The sequence below is a fragment of the Oncorhynchus keta genome, chromosome 10, assembly GCF_023373465.1.
Source record: "Oncorhynchus keta strain PuntledgeMale-10-30-2019 chromosome 10, Oket_V2, whole genome shotgun sequence".
Classification (NCBI taxonomy): Eukaryota; Metazoa; Chordata; class Actinopteri; order Salmoniformes; family Salmonidae; genus Oncorhynchus; species Oncorhynchus keta.
In genome coordinates this window covers 70,848,277-70,869,308 of record NC_068430.1, presented here as the reverse complement: position 1 = coordinate 70,869,308, position 21,032 = coordinate 70,848,277, and the positions used below count along the sequence as shown (strand labels likewise).

Here is a 21,032-nt window from a genome sequence, read left to right as displayed (position 1 = left end):
AGAAACATTGCTGTAAAAGGTTGAGTTTGGGTTTAATGTGTCAGAAGTCAAATAGTTAGTGCACTCCACTGGGCACACATTGGCTGAATCCACGTTGTTTCCACGTCATTTCAATGAAATTACATTGAACCGACGTGGAATAGACGTGGAATTGTGCCCAGTTTGGTATGCTCGCTCACCCCACGAAGCAAGTCCTTTAAACACCCATCAGAAAGACACAACAAGCCCAGAGATACGGTCTTAATATCTTAAGTCTTTATTGGTGTGTGCCATATATCAGCAGTAAGGTACAGAGTCAGAGCGTAGCCCACCAACCTACATTCAGATACTAAGCGTTGACATGTTTTCAGTTATTCAGTTCAGCATGGTAGCTGTTGCTCTTAACGCTAGAGGAAGATGGTTGAGAATAAAACATCCTAAACATAACCACACGTAGACGCACATGAATCCCGACTTCCACTTAAGTCCCATTTCCACTTGCGTTGATATCTATGGGAGGCTAAGTGGAGGTTTAACTTGAAGTGCAAGTCAGGACCCATTCAGTTAGAGAGCGGCTGGTGTTTTAAGGCATTTTGACAACACTCTAGCATTCATTCCGTGTTTTGTTTTGTATTGTTTTTGTCGGTTTCTGGTTTTGCGTGGCAACGGGTATTCAAAAACAGCTCTATTTTGTACACGAAAAGTTGTTTTTGCCGCACATGCATTTTAGAAAAGTTTGGCAGTGCTGCAGTAGCAGTAGTGAGGTTTGTTGTAGAGGCTTGTTGCAATGGTATTGAGACACCTGTGACCCTCTTGATTACGTTGAAGTTATAGCTATTCTAAACTTATACATGTGGTTGTGTACAAGGCTACTTGTATCTGTACTTGTACTTGCACTCGTATTTGTACTTGTCGATGTAGCTGTGCTTGTACTTGCAACCAGTTTTCCTTTGTAAATTTCCTTTACATTGGAGCTCAAGAATTACGGAAACGGTAGGCCAAACTTTCTGATTTTCCCAACCTGATTCCCCACTATGAGTTACCCCTAGGAAACTGTCCACATATACAAACACATACAACTCCAGACACTCAGACACTTAGTAACGCAAGCCTCGTGTAAAACAACGGCAAACACATCTCCACCAATCAACAGCTTTCTGTAGTCTGTTGTACAATCAGTGGTTTCCATTCGCAGGGTGAGAGAGTGCAGCCAGTCAGGGCTTAGAGGGCCGTGACAGACAGTCAGACAGACATAGATACAGAGGTAGCCTAGTTCCAGATTTGTTTGTGCTCTCTTGGCAACTCTCTGTCAATGAGAGACAATGAGCTGGCAACATAGCAGAAATAAACTGGCACTCAAGCTAAGATACAGAGGTAAGTTCACATAAGTAGTTGTGTTGAAACCTGGCAGTGCACAAGAAAGAAACCAAAGGGCTGCCTAGTTTCTTTACATACAGATTTCTATTGGTGAGATCATTCATGATCATTCACAACAGACATAATAATTCCGTCATGGCCGTATTTTTCAGAGGTCATGGTGCTTTAAAAGCATCATGGTCCGGTTCATTTTACTGGACTATTGGCTTGTTTTTGTTTACTTGTTTGTTTGGCTTGTTAGTTGTTGTGTTCCTAGGGCGTAGTGTCGTGATGTGGTACTGTTCAGAGGCTGGACGTCGCTGTTAATTCAAACGGGCTTCAGGAGTCCGCAATGGAACGTGGGAGTTTATGCATAGCATTCTGTCTGTCACACCCTATTGGACCATGTAGAAGCCCATGCATTCGTTCTAAAACGTCATTCTCTACCTACGCATTTTCTATTTGATTGATTGAGCCTGTCGTGAGAAAGAGAATTTCTCTCTCTCTCTCTGTTTCATTTCCTTTCTCCCTGTTTCTCAGAGTCCCACACCTCCTACTTTTCTTTCTACTTCTCCCATTGCCCCTTTTCTTGTAACCAGTCATGGCCTGCACAAACTGATCGTCAGTACAAATTAAATCCCATCTAGATCGATACATAAGTGCCCTGAATATGACCCTCGTCATGACGGACATCCTCATCATTAGAACCAAGCAGTGAGGCTGAGGACAATGTCAGCAGCGTGTGCCGAAGTCACATCCTGTCTAAATGATGGCATTCATCTCAAGTCTAGCTTACTGGCCAACTAAGCACGTACAACCTCATGTTCTAAAACAAGTGTTGTGTACATGGCGATGTAAAGCACTGGCAATGAAGTGTGGAACCTAGCCTCCCATTGTTTTCCTACTATACGTTATGAGTATGTGAAAATTAAGTATGGCCCTCTAACAATCTGTCATCATGCAAGCTTGAGATATGCTACATACATCATGCAAATAACAGTTTGATTATTAGCTAGTTTCACTTTCAGGCTGAGATTTCCGGTGGTCTATTCAAACAACAATCAGCGCTGATACTAAAAGGGCATTATCATCATTTTCACAATTTCACTGAATTAGTCCAACCTCATAGTGTGTAAACATTTAATAAACACCGGAAAATAAGTTTCTGACTGGACTGGGCCTTTATAGAAGTTAGAGTAATTGTCATGAGGTGCAACCTTGAAGAGTAATTACGTGTTTGATGGAACCGTTGATGGTTGAGATCTGGTTCTGGTGTAGAAGGGGTCGTGGTTTAAACAGCTACGCGCTGTTGTCATGCAGATTTGAGTGGACCAGGATCACAAGGCAGATGCTATTGACAGTGACGAGGCCAGGGTACGAACAAGCCTTTTAGATATACTCTGATTTTGTTACTCGTGATGCTTTGTCTGGGAATTTTTTTATTTATTTTTTATCTATATTGCTTTGAAACTCAGAGTTCGCAATATTGTCTGCGTTGTAGATAAGGCAAAAATGTCTCAGCAAGATCACAGATCTTTTTGGTTTTCTGCTGAGTTTGAATAACTGTGTGCTCCTTTAACAACTTGGTCGATCTCTAGCTCTCACCCCTGTACCATACACGTGCTTTCCTTCATATTGTAGTATGTGGATGTAGTAGACGTATTAACAACAGTTAACAAGCTGATATGTTTTGGATTTTTGTTTTCCGTGCACAAATTCAAACTCTCACACACACATACACACACCCCTCCCCCTATGGAATGTGTATAGAGAATATTATCATAGGCGGTGGCAGTAGTGCATGATTATTTCTTGAACTGAATGACATCTATCACAGCTCGGTGCCAAACTAGCCTGGCGTCCCAAACTGATTTAGCTGTGTTTCACTGCTGTTTCTAGTGAGTGCAGGGTTCAGTCTGGTTAAACCAGGCTAGTGCCATACAATAGCGCGAGCCTAAAGTGAGAGTAATCTGTTGGGAGTATTGTACTGAACTGTATGTTCCTATCACCACAATAACCTACGTGTCTCCTGATAGGGCCAGAAGTGTGCCTGTAACTACTTTGTTATTGTCATAGTAAGAGAGTAGAGTGGAGAGAAGTACCGTGATTGGTTGTTGGATAGTGGTAGGTTACACAGTAGTAGTAGTAGAGTCTAAACTATAACGGATTCCTCTCTGAGAATACCCCTGTGAAGGGGGAGAGGGGGATGGGGAGTAGGAGGGAGGGGATGGAAGGTGTAAGGGTAAACCTAAGGGAAGGGGAGAGTCTAGTTTTTCTGGTTGGCGTCGCTGGACCCCTTCTGGTCTCCGTCGTTGGACCCCTTGCCAGACTTGCTCTGCCCATCCTCCTGGTCCTTTCCCTCGTCCTTCTGGGATCCTCCAGAGATGGTGGTGTACCTGGTGGTCTGGTTGTAGCTGCCCATGCTGGGCAAGTCCACGTCGCCGGAGGAGGTCATGTCGGAGGACCTCATGTTGGAGGACCTCATCCCGAAGGACCTCATCTCGGAGGACCTCATGTTCATGCTGGGGCTGGAGTAGGTGATGCCTGTGCTGATGCGGGTCTCTTCCCCTTCCAGGAGTTTCCTGAGGAGAGGGGGGGAGTGTTGGGGTGGGAGTGTGACGGAGGGAGGGAGGGATGGGGGGAGAAGAAAGCAGGGGAAGAGGGAAGAGGGAGAGGAAGAAGAGATGTAGAGAAAGCGATAGCGGGAGGGGAGGAAGGGAGAGAGATAGGGTTGGTTAAATACAGGTTAAAATATAAACAAGTCATGTGACCTGCCCATGCTACCCCAGGAGAGTAATGCTAAGTCACCTCAGGGTGTGTGGCTAATGACTTCTAAATCTATGTCATTGATTGATCAGGATCTTTAAGGTGATGCTGATCAAGTGTTGGTCATGCAGATATTGAGGCATGACATTTTCAAGCTTAATAAATCTACTGTAACTATATGAAAGCTAGGATGTCCATTTTTACGTTACAGTAATACATCATTGTGATGTTGTGATTACAATGATGAGTGTTATGAATACAATCTATGTAAAATGTATGCATGACTGTAAGTTGCTTTGGGTAAAAGCATCTGCTAAATTGCATATATTATATTATTATATATGATCATATTAAGTACCTGTACGCAGCAATTTCAATATCCAGCGCCATCTTGACATTCAGCAGGTCCTGGTACTCCCGCAGGTGACGAGCCATCTCGCTCTTAGTGGTCCTCAGGTCATTGTCCATCTCGGCCATGTTGTCCTGGTAACATATTGAAGTAGAAAACAAATTGTGAAACAGTGGCAACCCTAAAAGTGAATTGTGTTGATATAGGCTATGTTTTAATATAGCCTACCTTTCTTCTGAGAGTTGGTGGTCTGACTCAAGAAAATAACGATAACAATAAGATTATAAATTCGATTTTAAATAATCAAGAACATGCAGCTCTCCAGAGAATATTTCATCACTATGTACAGAGACGCACTAACGCCAAATAAAATACGGTTATAAGAGAGCAGTCAATGAGTTTCTCAGTTACTAAGTACAACACAAAGCAGTTACAATGAGAGGCGCGTGCGTAATTTAAAATTAGAACAGTGGTTTTCAACTTCCAAACTAAAAAAAAAGATAAAAGACGCTTTCAACCGCAGCCCGATAACCGGTGACAGAGCGTCTTATCACGCCACCGGAATAGTTTCAGCACTGTGGAGAGTGAACAGCTCCTATTGTCATCTCAACACTTTTATTTGACAGCTCTCGTGTTGTTCATTTTAGTAAAACAATTGAATAGCTCTAAAATAATGTTATAAAGATAAATTCCCCACTTTTATTAGAACATAAATTGTGATGTTCTTTTAATCAGAATTGTTTTGTTTTTTGCACATGGTTATATGCTATATATTTCCAAACTAAACAGTTCTTTATCTCTTGCTTTATCCTGGACATGTTTGTAAACAAACTGCAAGAAAGATAAGCTCACATTTGAGCTTTAAAAATGTATTTAAAGTATACAAATAATTTCTTACCTGGTACTGGCCAATCTCCTGGTTGTGCCTCTCCTCCATCTCGTTGAGCTGCCTTTCCAGGGACTCATTGGTTCCCCTCTGGCTCTCGATCTCGATGGTCTTGGACTGGAGCTGCCTCCTGAACTCGTTGAGTTCCTCCCGGCTGGCGCGCATCGCCTCCTGGCTGCGGGTGGCCTGCTCACTGAGGTCAACAAACTTCGACTTGTACCACTCCTCGGCGGACTGGAGGTTCTTGGAGGCCATGGACTCGTACTGGCCTCGGATCTCCTTCAGGGCAGAGGTGAGGTCAGGTTTGGAGACCTCCATCTCCACGGACACCTGGGCGGCTTGGATCATGTTCATGAGCTCGGCCACCTCCTCCTCGTGCACCTTCCTCATGAAGTTGATCTCGTCAAGGAGGGATTCTACCTTCTTCTCCAGGTCTAATCGCACCATGGTGGCGTCGTCCACGTCCTTCTTGAACGCCTTGAGGGTCTGCTCGGCTTCCTCCCGCAGGCGGTACTCGTCATCATATTTGCAGCGGAGCTTCTGCAGGTCCTCCTCGATGTTGTCACGCTCGATGAGGATCTGGGACTTCTCGCCGTTCACCTCATCCAGCTGGGAGCGCAGCTCGCGGATCTCCTGCTGGTACAGGTCCGCCAGGCGCGAGGGCTCCGTCTGCCTCTGACGCAGGGTCACCAGCTCGGTCTCGAGCACCTTGTTCTGCTGTTCCAAGTTGCGAACCTTGTCGATGAACATGGCAAAGCGGTCATTGAGCCCCATCATCTGCTCCTTCTCGTTGGTGCGGATGATTTTGAACTCATTGTTGAGCACCGTGCTCTGGGCGAAATCCAACTTCTCCGTCGGCATGGGCATCTGCGAGTAGGACCGGCCAGAGGACCTCTTCTGGTGGAAAGAGGAGCCCAGGTTAGAGCCCATGCTCCGGGACTGAGAGTGGGACCGGTAACCGCCGCTGCGTAAAGAGGCATTGCTCATCCGGGAAGGAGAGCTGGAGTAACGGGGAGACTCCCCGAAAATCTTTCGGTAGGAAGAGGCGGAATTGAAGTCAGATCCGTAGCTCATCTTGGCGAGTGATGAAAGGGAGCAGAGCAGGAGGCGCGTCTCCTTTTTATAGGGGGACCTTCCAACGATCAATAATTAAAGCCGGTTTATGGCAACCTCTAGCCTGCCCAACTGGCCACTGCAGATTTCCCAGGTAAAACAACCTCATCAAATACCTTAAATATACTGAGTCATTGATTATAAGCACTTTTAAATGGTTAATAACCACATTTATATTTTATATCACATCTAAGGAACCGCACCCATTTTGGACGCTAGAGTCGGTAGATGGAACTGTCCGTTTTGGCGCAGTGCTGATTTCAGCAAGAAATACTGTATCTCGTTTTAACCACTCACCTCTGAGGAGACTGGACACATTGTAATAAACTATATTTAATGTGGTTCTAAACCTATGCAATTTTCATTCTCAGTACTATTGGATTTAGGATGCGTTTTTAGGCTTCCTAACACATTTATTCCGTTGCCTAAAACCGGTAGTAATGCTGAAATGTATATTATTTTAGAAGGTGAACCTGAAGTGTTGCCATTTGTGAGCTACTCCTCCCATTACAGAAAGTAATATGTGTCCTTCTACATAATTTGACACTACAATTAGGAACCAAGAAATATGAAGCGTCTTGTTTTTAGTCAATAGACCTACATCAGATATTGTCCTGCAGAGGATTCAGCACATTTCTGACATATGGCTAGATTTCGTTTGTAAATATCCCTGTATCATCCTTCGTCATCATGCAGCTTTCCAAAATCAGACCTCTCTCCACACCTCCCATGGAAATAGTTGTGTGACGCTGCCCTCTGTTGACGCAACTCATACTGCATGGCACCAGAGTTTGGAATGGGACACATGCAGCAAAATACAAGACTAGGTGCATGTGGCTAGATGGATGGATGGATGTAGACAGTGTTGGGTTTATATAGCCTCGTATTCTAAATTGCTTTAGCAGATATTTATATCTTTAAATATGACATGAGATGGATGATAGACAGATTCTAATGCCCCGTCGGCAGATTATTCACCGATCTACTATTGGGTCAATCATACGCTATGGCATTATTACTGTACATGGATGGCTTGGTAACCTGACGGTGCAGCTCACTGTTACATGGTTTGGTAACCTGACGGTGCAGTTCACTGGTACATGGTTTGGTAACCTGACGGTGCAGCTGAAAGTCCAAATCTTGAGACTGACTAAGACTGACTTACTCCTGAGACTGACTACTTACTGGAGCCTATTCATCAAAATAATAGAGAATAGAGAAATAATTTGCCTAATAGAAAAAGTATGAATTGTCAATAGATTGATTTGGAAAAACAAATCAAAGTTTGCAATAGTGTTTGCAGTAAAACTTGTGAAATTACGAAATCACAACTGTATTTTTATTCTAAATACATTTAGTGAATGAAAGGAATTGCAACAGTAGTCTCATTGATGGCCCATTGTTGATATCAGAATTGTATTGAGCCTAAAATCATCACATTTCAATAATACAATTTATGTCCCTCCCCCTTACAGCAGAAAACACCGCCCACTGCCTCCGGAACAATCCAGTCAGTAGAGAGCTTTTCCAAGAAATTGCAAAAGAATCATATCTCCACGGACTGTGTGTGCATAACGTATCTACTTGTTCTTCTGCGAGTGCATTTCAGATACTTTTTTCGATTTTGTTCCACGTTGATCGTGTATGAAGCGCATGCTCAGATTACCAAACGGTGCAGTTTTTGCTTTATCGAGGAATACAGAGGTGAGTGTATGTAAAGTTGGTCACAGAACACCCGTTTTTGTTCTATTCTACTATAGACAGTCTGCCACTTTGGCTTTTCCGTGAAGGGGGAGCAGATGTGAATGGTTGTTTTGTAACCTGCTAGCTAGCTAGCTTAGCATAATGCTAATAAATGCGACAAAATAGTTCAATTGTGGCTTAGCTAACGTCCATTTTGTAAATTGCCTAACGTTAGTATTTAATGCTAAACTCCATAATCAGCTGTTAGCTGGCAAGGTAGCTATAACTAGCTAACCCCCTTGGCGACCTGCAAGCAAAGAAAATGTGATTTGACAGAGACCATTGTTTGTGCCGGCAAGATAAGCGCATAATGACAAGCCCTGCGCGAGCTGAGCCTATAATTAAAAGGTAGCTACAGTATATATTCAGGCTAACAATGAGCTAAACCTAGTTATTAAATATGCGATATATAACTTTTTTGGGGCCACCAAACCAAATTCACATAGAAATACAGGTTATAGATATTTTATTATTGAAAGCAAGTCTAAGAAGCAGCAGACCTGTTCTATGTGCACTTTTTCTATGCTTCCCGTTCTTAAGTTTTTGTTTTTTATACCAGCTTCAAACACAATATTTTAGTTTATGGAAATATATTAAATGGTACAATGGTTCTCTACATAATGACGGGTTGTTTTGTCACGAACTGAGGTGAAATATTAGCAAGTGATTTATGAATATTGCACCTTTTTAAAGCACATACCTAGCTACTGAATTTAAAATGTGACCTAGCTAACTAATGTATCACTTTTTGTTGGCCACAAAATTGCTGTTAGTTACCATGTTAGCTAGCGAAGCACAGCTGCGTATTGCTTGCTACTCAAATGGAGTAGTTACTGCTAGTTTACTTAACATTCTTTTTACCTTGTTGATTTGCCCATTTTTTTTTTTTAGCAAACGTGAAAAGTAGTTAGCTGCTACATAACGTTAGCTATCTATTTGTTTAATCAAAAACAGATCTGGCATGGGTCATCATCAGCCAATCAGGCATTGACTGGTCTGACGAGGCAGGTCCAGTGTTCCCTGTAGGACCTTGGACCAAGTCTGAACACTGTATAATTTTTGAGGATAAACATATTAACTTGGTCTTTGATTGTATAGTCCATTACAAAATGTTAAATAAATCTTTACTCTGCATATCTTCACTGGTTTGTCAAGGAGCATAAGGCTGGAATAGGCAAACTTTTATCTATGCCAAAAATGCCAAGGGCTGTCCTTGGCCTCCTTAGAAAACTTGCTCAGTTGAGTAGTTCACACTGTGATGTCACTTTGCCTGAACCCAGTTTCAGAGCCTCTCATCAGATGTCATTTTCCTGAGCACAGCTGAGTGAGGAGACTCATGGTTGCTGGGGATAAGTCTTTCCCTCACCCTTAGCCAGCAGATCTGACCCGCTTGCTTACAGCTTATACTAGTTGGACAGCATTCCTGTGTATATTAAGACACCGTGGAGCCGGCGTGAGGTATTGCTCAGAAAACGTACCTCAATCCAAGGATGAGAAATGTGTTGTACTCCTGAGTTGTCCCAATATCTCAACTGTCACACCATGAGAAGATTGAACGACTGCTAAAAACGAGTAGTCTTCTCAAATCAAATCAAATCAAATGTCAAATCAAATTTAATTTGTCACATACACATGGTTAGCAGATGTTAAATGCGAGTGTAGCGAAATGCTTGTGCTTCTAGTTCCGACAATGCAGTGATAACCAACAAGTAATCTAACTAACAATTCCAAAACTACTGTCTTATACACAGTGTAAGGGGATAAGGAACCTGTACATAAGGATATATGAATGAGTGATGGTACAGAGCAGCATACAGTAGATGGTATCGAGTACAGTATATACATATGAGATGAGTGTGTAGACAAAGTAAACAAAGTGGCATAGTTAAAGTGGCTAGTGATACATGTGTTACATAAGGATGCAGTCGATGATGTAGAGTACAGTATATACATATGCATATGAGATGAATAATGTAGGGTAAGTAACATTATATAAGGTAGCATTGTTTAAAGTGGCTAGTGATATATTTACATAATTCCCATCAATTCCCATTATTAAAATGGCTGGAGTTGGGTCAGTGTCAATGACAGTGTGTTGGCAGCAGCCACTCAATGTTAGTGGTGGCTGTTTAACAGTCTGATGGCCTTGAGATAGAAGCTGTTTTTCAGTCTCTCGGTCCCAGCTTTGATGCACCTGTACTGACCTCGCCTTCTGGATGATAGCGGGGTGAACAGGCAGTGGTTCGGGTGGTTGATGTCCTTGATGATCTTTATGGCCTTCCTGTAACAACGGGTGGTGTAGGTGTCCTGGAGGGCAGGTAGTTTGCCCCCGGTGATGCGTTGTGCAGTCCTCACTACCCTCTGGAGAGCCTTACGGTTGAGGGCGGAGCAGTTGCCGTACCAGGCGGTGATACAGCCCGCCAGGATGCTCTCGATTGTGCATCTGTAGAAGTTTGTGAGTGCTTTTGGTGACAAGCCGAATTTCTTCAGCCTCCTGAGGTTGAATAGGCGCTGCTGCGCCTTCTTCACGACGCTGTCAGTGTGAGTGGACCAATTCAGTTTGTCTGTGATGTGTATGCCGAGGAACTTAAAACTAGCTACCCTCTCCACTACTGTTCCATCGATGTGGATAGGGGGTGTTCCCTCTGCTGTTTCCTGAAGTCCACAATCATCTCCTTAGTTTTGTTGACGTTGAGTGTGAGGTTATTTTCCTGACACCACACTCCGAGGGCCCTCACCTCCTCCCTGTAGGCCGTCTCGTCGTTGTTGGTAATCAAGCCTACCACTGTTGTGTCGTCCGCAAACTTGATGATTGAGTTGGAGGCGTGCGTGGCCACGCAGTCGTGGGTGAACAGGGAGTACAGGAGAGGGCTCAGAACGCACCCTTGTGGGGCCCCGTGTTGAGGATCAGCGGGGAGGAGATGTTGTTGCCTACCCTCACCACCTGGGGGCAGCCCGTCAGGAAGTCCAGTACCCAGTGGCACAGGGGGCGGGGTCGAGACCCAGGGTCTCGAGCTTGATGACGAGCTTGGAGGGTACTATGGTGTTGAATGCCGAGCTGTAGTCGATGAACAGCATTCTCACATAGGTATTCCTCTTGTCCAGGTGGGTTAGGGCAGTGTGCAGTGTGGTTGAGATTGCATCGTCTGTGGACCTATTTGGGCGGTAAGCAAATTGGAGTGGGTCTAGGGTGTCAGGTAGGGTGGAGGTGATATGGTCCTTGACTAGTCTCTCAAAGCACTCGGTGTAACAGTTGGGATAACGGGACAATTCAAAGTACAACACATTTCTCATCCCTGGATTGAGGTACATTTCCCGAGCCTTATCTCACACCGGCACACAGTGTCTTTTAATATACACAGGAATTCTATACAACCCTAGTGCTGCTGTAAGCAAGGTCAGATCTGCTGGCTACCTCAACCCTTCAACTCCTCAAGGTTTTCTCGCTTGTTTGTGTATTGTGTCATTTGCGAGTTGTGTGACAAAGAAAAGCTGACCTCAGCTTTTTTTCTCCTGCTCACTTCTCTAGTCTCCTGGGTGATAGAGAAGGCAGTTAATGTATAAAAAAAACCCGGTCCTTCTCTGGAGAGACCGCTAAAAACATAAATCTTTCCCCTGAGAATTTTACGCTGCTAAACACTCAACAGATGTGAATGCTGGCACTGAAGGCTCTATTCATTTCTGTTTTTATCATAATAAAAACAATAATGTGTTACTGTCTACTGTACAGCTCAATTTCCTCTTACGTGTGCTCGATTTAATCTAACCTGCCCTAACTCCTTGTCCCTCAAACGGAGTAGCACAGAAGAAGTGAGTGACTCCTTTTGATTTCTTCCACCTGGGTGGCCGGCCGTTTGTCATTAGCCACAGTCAGGATGAGGACAGTAATTAGTCTTCCATTCAGTCTTATTGCATAGAAATTGCCTGCAAACTGCAAAGTGTGAACATTGACAACACACACTGTTCGATTTCTTTAGTCGTCAAGAGTGACTCAAACTAGGGATGTGTCCCGAGCGGCACCCTGTACACTAAATCTGGAATAGGGTGCCATTGGGCACACCGACTTGGCAAAGTGTATTTTAGGGATTTGATAAGATTATTGTGGTTCTTTGTGTTCTGTCATTGACATAACAAACAGCTGGTGTGACTGGAGGACTAGGTTCTCCCCGCCCGGCGGCTCTCCCTGCCTTAGAACTACATAATTAGTCCAAATGCAGCTGTTTTTCAGGCAGTGGCTTGCAACGGTGGCTCGTTCATACAGGTTTCGCAGAGCGAGTGTAGTGAACTCTTTGAGAGTTCATACTCCTCCTGTTTGAAGATTTGAAAGATATTTGACGCTAAATAGATAAGCCTTATAATGTTCAGTTAGGCCTATGCTCAAAGCGCAAGAAGAGGAAACTGCAGAATCATGTCAAGGTGAATTTCTCTTTTCTCCCTCTAGATTGACTTTCAGAGGATTTTAAAGGTATAAATATGACCACTTCATGGAGCGACAGACTGCAGAACTATGCAGACCTTCCAGCCAACATGGACGGGCTGGCCATGAAGAAGTACCGCAGAGAGGCTTACCATAGGTATGGATGGACACTGTCAGTGACATTAGTTACCACAGTTATTGATACTCTCAGGGGTGACATGTAGGTATGTATGTACAGTGGGGAGAACAAGTATCTGATACACTGCCGCTTTTGCAGGTTTTCCCACTTACAAAGCATCTAGAGGTCTGTAATTTTTATCATATGTACACTTCAACTGTGAGAGACTGAATCTAAAACAAAAATCCCAAAAATCACATTGTATGATTAAGTAATTAGCATTTTATTGCATGACATAAGTATTTGATACATCAGAAAAGCATAACTTAATATTTGGTACAGAAAACTTTGTTTGCAATTACAGAGATCATACGTTTCCTGTAGTTCTTGACCAGGTTTGCACCCACTGCAGCAGGGATTTTAGCCCACTCCTCCATACAGACCTTCTCCAGATCCTTCAGGTTTTGGGGCTGTCGCTGGGCAATACGGACTTTCAGCTCCCTCCCAAAGATTTTCTATTGGGTTCAGGTCTAGAGACTGGCTAGGCCACTCCAGGACCTTGAGATGCTTCTTACGGAGCCACTCCTTAGTTGCCCTTGTTGTGTGTTTCGGGTCGTTGTCATGCTGGAAGACCAGGCCACGACCCATCTTCAATGCTCTTACTGAGGGAAGGAGGTTGTTGGCCAAGATCTCGCGATAGATGGCCCCATCCATCCTCCCCTCAATACGGTGTAGTCGTCCTGTCCCATTTGCAGAAAAGTATCCCCAAAGAATGATGTTTCCACCTTCATGCTTCACGGTTGGGATGGTGTTCTTGGGGTTGTACTCATCCTTCTTCTTCCTCCAAACACGGCGAGCGGAGTTTAGACCAAAAAGCTCTATTTTTGTCTCATCAGACCACATGACCGTCTCCCATTTCTCCTCTGGATCATCCAGATGGTCATTGGCAAACTTCAGACGGGCCTGGACATGCGCTGGCTTGAGCAAGGGCACCTTGTGTGCGCTGCAGGATTTTAATCCATGACGGCGTAGGTTGATACTAATGGTTTTCTTTGAGACTGTGGTCCCAACTCTCTTCAGGTCATTGACCAGGTAGTTCTGGGCTGATCTCTCACATTCCTCATGATCATTGATGCCCCATGAGGTGAGATTTTGCATTGAGCCACAGACCGAGGGTGATTGACCGTCATCTTGAACTTCTTCCATTTTCTAATAATTGCGCCAACAGTTGTTGCCTTCTCACCAAGCTGCTTGCCTATTGTCCTGTAGTCCATCCCAGCCTTGTGCAGGTCTACAATTTTATCCCTGATGTCCTTACACAGCTCTCTGGTCTTGGCCATTGTGGAGAGGTTGGAGTCTGTTTAATTGAGTGTGTGGACAGGTGTCTTTTATACAGGTAACGAGTTAAAACAGGTGCAGTTAATACAGGTAATGAGTGGAAAACAGGAGGGCTTCTTAAAGAAAAACTAACAGGTCTGTGAGAGCCGGAATTCGTACTGGTTGGTAGGTGATCAAATACTTATGTCATGCAATAAAATGCAAATTAATTACTTAAAAATCATACAATGTGATTTTCTGGATTTTTGTTTTAGATTCAGTCTCTCACAGTTGAATTGTACCTATGATAAAATTACAGACCTCTACATGCTTTGTAAGTAGGAATACCTGCAAAATCGTCAGTGTATCAAATACTTGTTCTCCCCACTGTATGTACAGTGGGGCAAAAAAGTATTTAGTCAGCCAACAATGGTGCAAGTTCTCCCACTTGAAAAGATGAGAGAGGCCTGTAATTTTCATCATAGGTACACTTCAACTATGACAGACAAAATGAGAAAAACATTCCAGAAAATCACTTTGTAGGATTTTTAATGAATTTATTTGCAAAATATGGTGCGTAAAAACTTTTGTTATTGACCAAATACTTAATCTCAATACTTTGTTATATACCCTTTGTTGGCAATGACCGAGGTCAAACATTTTCTGTAAGTCTTCTTCACAAGGTTTTCACACACTGTTGCTGGTATTTTGGCCCATTCCTCCATGCAGATCTCCTCTAGCGCAGTGATGTTTTGGGGCTGTTGCTGGGCAACACAGACTTTCAACTCCCTCCAAAGATTTTCTATGGGGTTGAGATCTGGAGACTGGCTAGGCCACTCCAGGACCTTGAAATGCTTCTTACGAAGAAGCCACTCCTTCGTTGCCCGGGCGGTGTGTTTGGGATCATTGTCATGCTGAAAGACCCAGCCACGTTTCATCTTCAATGCCCTTGCTGATTGAAGGAGGTTTTCACTCAAAATCTCACGATACATGGCCCCATTCATTCTTTCATTTACACGGATCAGTCGTCCTGGTCCCTTTGCAGAAAAACATCCCCAAAGCATGATGTTTCCACCCCCATGCTTCACAGTAGGTATGGTGTTGTTTGGATGCAACTCCGCATTCTTTGTCCTCCAAACACGACGAGTTGAGTTTTTACCAAAAAGTTATATTTTGGTTTCATCTGACCATATGACATTCTCCCAATCTTCTTCTGGATCATCCAAATGCTCTCTAGCAAACTTCAGACGGGCCTGGCTTAAGCAGGGGGACATGTCTGGCACTGCAGGATTTGAGTCCCTGGCGGCGTAGTGTGTTGCTGATAGTAGGCTTTGTTACTCTGGTCCCAGCTCTCTGCAGGTCATTCACTAGGTCTCCCCGTGTGGTTCTGGGATTTTTGCTCACCGTTCTTGTGATCATTTTGACCCCACGGGGTGAGATCTTGCGTGGAGCCCCAGATCGAGGGAGATTATCAGTGGTCTTGTATGTCTTCCATTTCCTAATAATTGCTCCCACAGTTGATTTCTTCAAACCAAGCTGCTTACCTATTGCAGATTCAGTCTTCCCAGCCTGGAGCAGGTGTACAATTTTGTTTCTGGTGTCCTTTGACAGCTCTTTGGTCTTGGCCATAGTGGAGTTTGGAGTGTGACTGTTTGAGGTTGTGGACAGGTGTCTTTTATACTGATAACAAGTCCAAACAGGTACCATTAATACAGGTCAACGAGTGGAGGACAGAGGAGCCTCTTAAAGAAGAAGTTACAGGCCTGTGAGAGCCAGAAATCTTGCTTGTTTGTAGGTTACCAAATACTTATTTTCCACCATAATTTGCAAATAAATTCATTAAAAAATCCTACAATGTGATTTTTTTTTCTTCTAATTTTGTCTATCATAGTTGAAGTGTACCTATGATGAAAATTACAGGCCTCTCATCTTTTTAAGTGTGAGAACTTGCACAATTGGTGGCTGACTAAATACTTTCCCCCCCCCACTGTATGTATGTACGTATGTACAGTACTCGTCAAAAGTTTGGACACACCTACTCATTAAAGGGTTTTTATTTATTTGGACTATTTTCTACATTGTAGAATAATAGTAAAAACATCAAAACACATGGAATCATGTAGTAACCAAAAAAGTGTTAAACACTCTTGGCATTCTCTCAACCAGCTTCACCTGGAATGCTTTTCCAACAGTCTTGAAGGAGTTCCCACATATGCTGAGCAGTTGTTTGCAGCTTTTCCTTCACTCTGCAGTCCAACCCACCCTAAATCATCTCACCCTAAATCATGAGGTCAGGTGGTCTAATGTCCATTGCTCGTGTTTCTTGGCCCAAGCAAGTCTCTTCTTCTTTGTAAGTCGCTCTGGATAAGAGCGTCTGCTAAATGACTTAAATGTAAATGTAAATGTTAGTGGTTTCTTTGCAGCAATTCGACCATGAAGGCCTGATTCACTCAGTCTCCTCTGAACAGTTGATGTTGAGATGTGTCTGTTACTTGAACTCTGTGGTGCAATCTGAGGTGCAGTTAGTTGCTGATTTCTGAGGCTGGTAACTCTAATGAACTTATCCTCTGACTGGTTGAGAGAATGCCAAGAGTGTGCAAAACTGTCATCAAGGCAAAGGGTGGCTACTTTGAAGACTCTCAAATATGAAATATATTTTGATTTAACACTTTTTTTGGTTGCTACATGATTCCATATGTTTTTTCATAGTTTTGATGTCTTCACTATTATTCTACAATTTAGAAAATAGTTAACATAAAGAAAAACCCCTGAATGAGTATTTTGTGTCCAAACTTTTGACTGGTACTCTGGATGGATGGATGGATGGATGGACACTGGGAAGATAGCCTAGCGGTTAAGCGCTGTGGGCCAGGAATCGATAGGTTGTTGGTTCAAATCCTCAAGCCGACTAGGTGAAAAATCTGTCGAGACACTTAACCCTAATTGCGCCTGTAAGTCGCTGTGGATAAGATTGTCTGCTAAATGACTAACATGTAAATGATGTACAATAAGATTCAGTTATATTAACCTACTGTACTGTATGTAGCCGTGTATTGTGTGTCACTGTTTTCTTTAGTCATTAGTCTACCACAGATAATTACAGCAGCAACATATGACAGGACGCTATGATACTACTCGTCCCAACCCTCTGTTTGTAAATGTCTTTCAACGTCAACTTTCCACTTAGCCTAATTCTCAGTTCACACCATCATAACCACTCAGTATGTCTTGTTAAATGGCTGTGGATTTGAATGTGGTGTAGTTGTAGGTTATTCTTTGGTCCAAAATCTTGCGACAACCTGTCAGCCATGTAGCGTATATTACAGAGTCCTTGTGTACTAGTTTGTTTTACACCCGTTCAGTGTAAAACCAAGTCTCTGTGGATTTCATTTAGCACTTCCTGTCTGAAGCGTCTTCCTCTGAACTTCATGACTGTTATGCCAACATCCTGTTCAACTGAAACACACGTATTTTCTCAATACTGACATGTCATTTGTGATGTGTTGGAGGTGGGGAATATGGCAAAAAAAATCCATATTGCGATAAATTGCCTGAATTGAGGCGAGAACGATAAGTTTACAACATGAATGTACACCACAGGTTTTTAAAATGAGCCTTTAAAATACTAGTACCTGTTTGATGGTTGTAGCCATCAATTGTCATTAACAAACATCCATATTATATTAGCAAACTTATTTCATTTCAAACTTCACATTCCTCTACTATAGGCTACTTATCGTAATGGAAGATGTCAGCAAAATGTCTATCGATCATTTTCGGTTCATCATCCCAGCTCTAGTGTGTGTGTGTGTGTGTGTGTGTGTGTGGTCCTACACTAGCTGTGTGCAGCAGTCAAATAACCTCTCTATGTCCTGACTCGATAAACTAGTCCTCTAATTCGTTAAATATAGGCTAAAGTGGTGCCCAGTCGTAAAATAAGTTACAATGGTTTGACAGTCACTTACATTTATAACTGAAAATGGGGACCCTAAAATAGATGAGCCCTAAATTCATTGTATCTCATGACAGGAAAGAAGCCTTTGGCCGTGCATGCTGGTTAGCTGGCCTTAACGGTAGACAATGGCAGTGGGCAGGAATGCCGGCTCCACGTGAGTGAGATAAACAGCCGCTTGTGCAACGTTTAACTTCACCAAAGAGACGTTGTGTGTGTGCGGCTTAATTGCAGTTATTTCATACAGTTACATAACCTATAGACATTACAGCGCCACTAAAGCTGTCACTGTGTCGCTGTTGGTTCTGAGTTCACTGGCACTCTGGCATCTGTAAGGAAGTCTGTAAGCCAAGTCCCTCAACAACAACAGCATTGAACTTTTACTACCTGGTTGTTTTGAGGGGCTGATGCATTTATGTACATTTAACAATATTTTTTTTGTTGAAATGTCAGGCTTAGTTTAACAAACTTTGCAGATTCAAAAATATCAGCAACCTTTACAGAAAGAATATCTTTGCTGAAAGACTGATGAAACCATACAATGAAACAATCCACTCAGTCAGTAAGGCGAACACCATTTGTTAGTCTCACAGAGAAGGGTCTGTTAGACCTAGATAAACTCTCATGTTAGGTTCAATGTACTGTTTCCATAAGATAAGGGTACTGGTGGTACACAAATCTGTCTGATTGTCACACACTGTGGTCTGCCTAAACTAGGGATTCACTGTTAGATATAGACTACATAGAAATAGAATCACTGTGCTCTGAGGTGCTTTACCCATTCTAGTAAATCTATTTCTACGTCGCCTGCACCTAAAAGTTAATCCCTCAGTCAGACCACAGTGGGGACAACCAGACAATCAGGTAATGGTATGCTAGTACGGGAGGCCGGCCCACACATTCAGTCTATTTGAGGCCCAGTCATCAGGTCAAAGTGGGCTGTCCCCCACCGTCACGCTTTGTCAATAGTAGGGAAATGAGTACTCGCAACATTTATGACTCCCACTCACGTTCACCTCTGTGCTAATGGCCCCAGAACATCTTGGTCTATTTGCAGAAGGAGGGCCTGAACTGTACACCTAGAGTTTGACCGTTTAACCTGTTCATAGGGGGACTGGAACAAGGAGAACCCCCAGTAATCTACCCATTACTTCAAGACCCCGATTTGTACTCAATGGTGAGAATACAGTAGGTCCTTCTTAGGCCTACTCACATTCCAGACGATTGTTATCAGTTAGCCTAGAGGGACCTCGGCTGTAAGCTACAGCTTAGTGTCAGTAGTAGGTCTACCTCACATTCAGTGCACTGACATTGTAATCGTATCATCCATATTAGGGATTGTAAGCATCAGATAATTGGCTATTTCTGATGAAATTCTTCTGAGTTAAAGCAGTGAATGGTGTTACGTTCTCCTTATTCCTGATGGATAGCATAGCCCCTATTCACAAACTGTCTCAGAGTTAGGAGCGCAGATCTAGGATCAGGTGCCTCCGGTCCATACAATCACATTCATTATCATCTAAAAGGCCAAACTGATCCTAGTACACGATGACTATTTGCGAATACAGGCTTGAGCCTTAGTACTGTACAGTAGCCTAGCTCCAGTGGCTTAGGGCCTGGGAGGCACTGAGTTTGTTGCTGTTTCCACCTGATGGATTGTTCTGGATGTTTTTGAGGGCTACAGCAAACGGCAACTCTCCCCAACCAACAACACTAGTGACAAACGGGCACCACAAACAACAACAACAATAACAGAGAATGATGCAGAATGGCAACAATAATTTTTGCAACAAGTCAGAAATTGAATGGCAAGGAAGCAAAGAGAGTGGGCTCTTTTTGTTTCTGGGCTGGAGTTGGAATAGCATTATGTAAGCGGGCTAGGCCAGAGCGCAGGCTAGTACACTTTTAGTCACGACACAGAATGCATCGTATGTCTGCCGCCGGGCTTAACTCGCAGTGGAAGCTGGTTCATTATGGAGCTGCAGCAAGGTAATGACAAAATATTGGATCATTTATGAATGTATTATGGTCTATTTCCTAGGACGGTGACGATGGCAGTATCATAATAGCTGTGTTCAAATACCCATACTAACATACTGTATACTACATACTTAATGAGTGTATATACTGCATACTATTAGTTAATTTTAGTATACTGTAAAAGAACTGTATCCTTTCAGTTGAGTGTACTAGTGCTTTGCCTGTCCACCGGAAGTTGATTCTGTTGCTATGCAACCTCTTTCTAGCTTGTTAGCATAACAAATGACGAGCTAGACCTTTTTACAATCTTCAATCTGGAGCGTTTGTAAATTCAGAGCGTTCAGGGCGCACACACTGGACTCTGGTCGAGGAGTAGGGTTGATCTGAGCGTTCTGACCTCACAACGGCAGTCAAGCACCCAAGCTAACTGGCTAACGTTGGCTAGCTTGTTAGCTACTTCCAGACACAAATGAGAGAGCACCTCTCTGACCATTTTACTCGCCCAAGCAGAGCTGGTTATCCAGAGCGTTGGTGACTGTAACTGTGCTGCTGGCAACATTTTAATTACGCTTTTTTTAAAGCCAACGTTTGACACCGGCCATATTCAATGGGTGTTGAGCGTTCAGAAATTCGTCAGTTCTTCTGCGCTCTGTCACACTCAGACTAGAGTGCTCTGAAATTGGAGAAGATAGCCAGAATTAGCAATGCCCGTTGAGAATGCAAAATGACTAAACCACATAGCTAAGAATGAAGTGAATAATCATGTCAATAAACATTGAGTAGTTAGTTATATAGCATATAGTTAATATACTGCCTGGCAAATTCGATATGTTAGTAGCCAACTAACTTTAGGACTGTAGCTAGCTTGCATACTGCTGTGATGATATGCAGTTCGTAAGGTTAGCTAACTGTCAGCCAACATAACATGTAATGTAACTTATTTCAAAAGTCATTACTTTATTACATTGCTCAACATTTTCTTAACGGTTGTCTCAATTAGTTAAAGCAATTAGTATCTTTTCTCATTGGACTTTAGCTGCATATTTTCCACCATTT

General features: G+C 43.1%; 2 protein-coding genes across 3 annotated transcripts in view; one reads left to right on the top strand and one right to left on the bottom strand.

The window, feature by feature from the left end:
• Nucleotides 1-233: 233 nt before the first annotated feature.
• LOC118389333 (glial fibrillary acidic protein-like) lies at nt 234-6,483 on the bottom strand. The gene is made up of 3 exons (XM_035779263.2): nt 5,349-6,483; nt 4,460-4,584; nt 234-3,917 (listed from the first exon to the last, which is right to left on the bottom strand). Exons 1-3 carry the CDS (start codon nt 6,408-6,410, stop codon nt 3,602-3,604), a joined length of 1,503 nt encoding a protein of 500 aa, XP_035635156.2. The 5' UTR covers nt 6,411-6,483; the 3' UTR covers nt 234-3,601.
• Nucleotides 6,484-7,943: 1,460 nt separating this feature from the next.
• LOC118389417 (cytosolic purine 5'-nucleotidase-like) overlaps nt 7,944-21,032 on the top strand; it is a 33,379-nt gene continuing 20,290 nt past the window's right edge. Inside the window, exons 1-2 of one of the 2 annotated variants that reach the window (XM_052527811.1) lie at nt 7,944-8,153; nt 12,634-12,766. In XM_052527811.1, the coding sequence (XP_052383771.1) occupies nt 12,666-12,766 (101 nt within the window). In that variant the 5' untranslated portion in view covers nt 7,944-8,153; nt 12,634-12,665. Of the gene's footprint in view, nt 8,154-12,633; nt 12,767-19,902; nt 19,986-21,032 lie in introns of those variants that run through there. The other variant, XM_052527812.1, reaches the window with a different exon arrangement.

What these genes read in the sequence shown, in the direction of transcription:
- LOC118389333 (XM_035779263.2), bottom strand. Translation starts at nt 6,410, where the DNA reads ATGAGCTACGGATCTGACTTCAATTCCGCCTCTTCCTACCGAAAGATT. An exon ending in AGGAGATTGGCCAGTACCAG is followed by an intron (nt 4,585 to 5,348) that starts GTAAGAAATTAT and finishes ATATGTTACCAG; the next exon opens with GACAACATGGCCGAGATGGA. An exon ending in ATTGAAATTGCTGCGTACAG is followed by an intron (nt 3,918 to 4,459) that starts GTACTTAATATG and finishes CCCTCTCCTCAG; the next exon opens with GAAACTCCTGGAAGGGGAAG.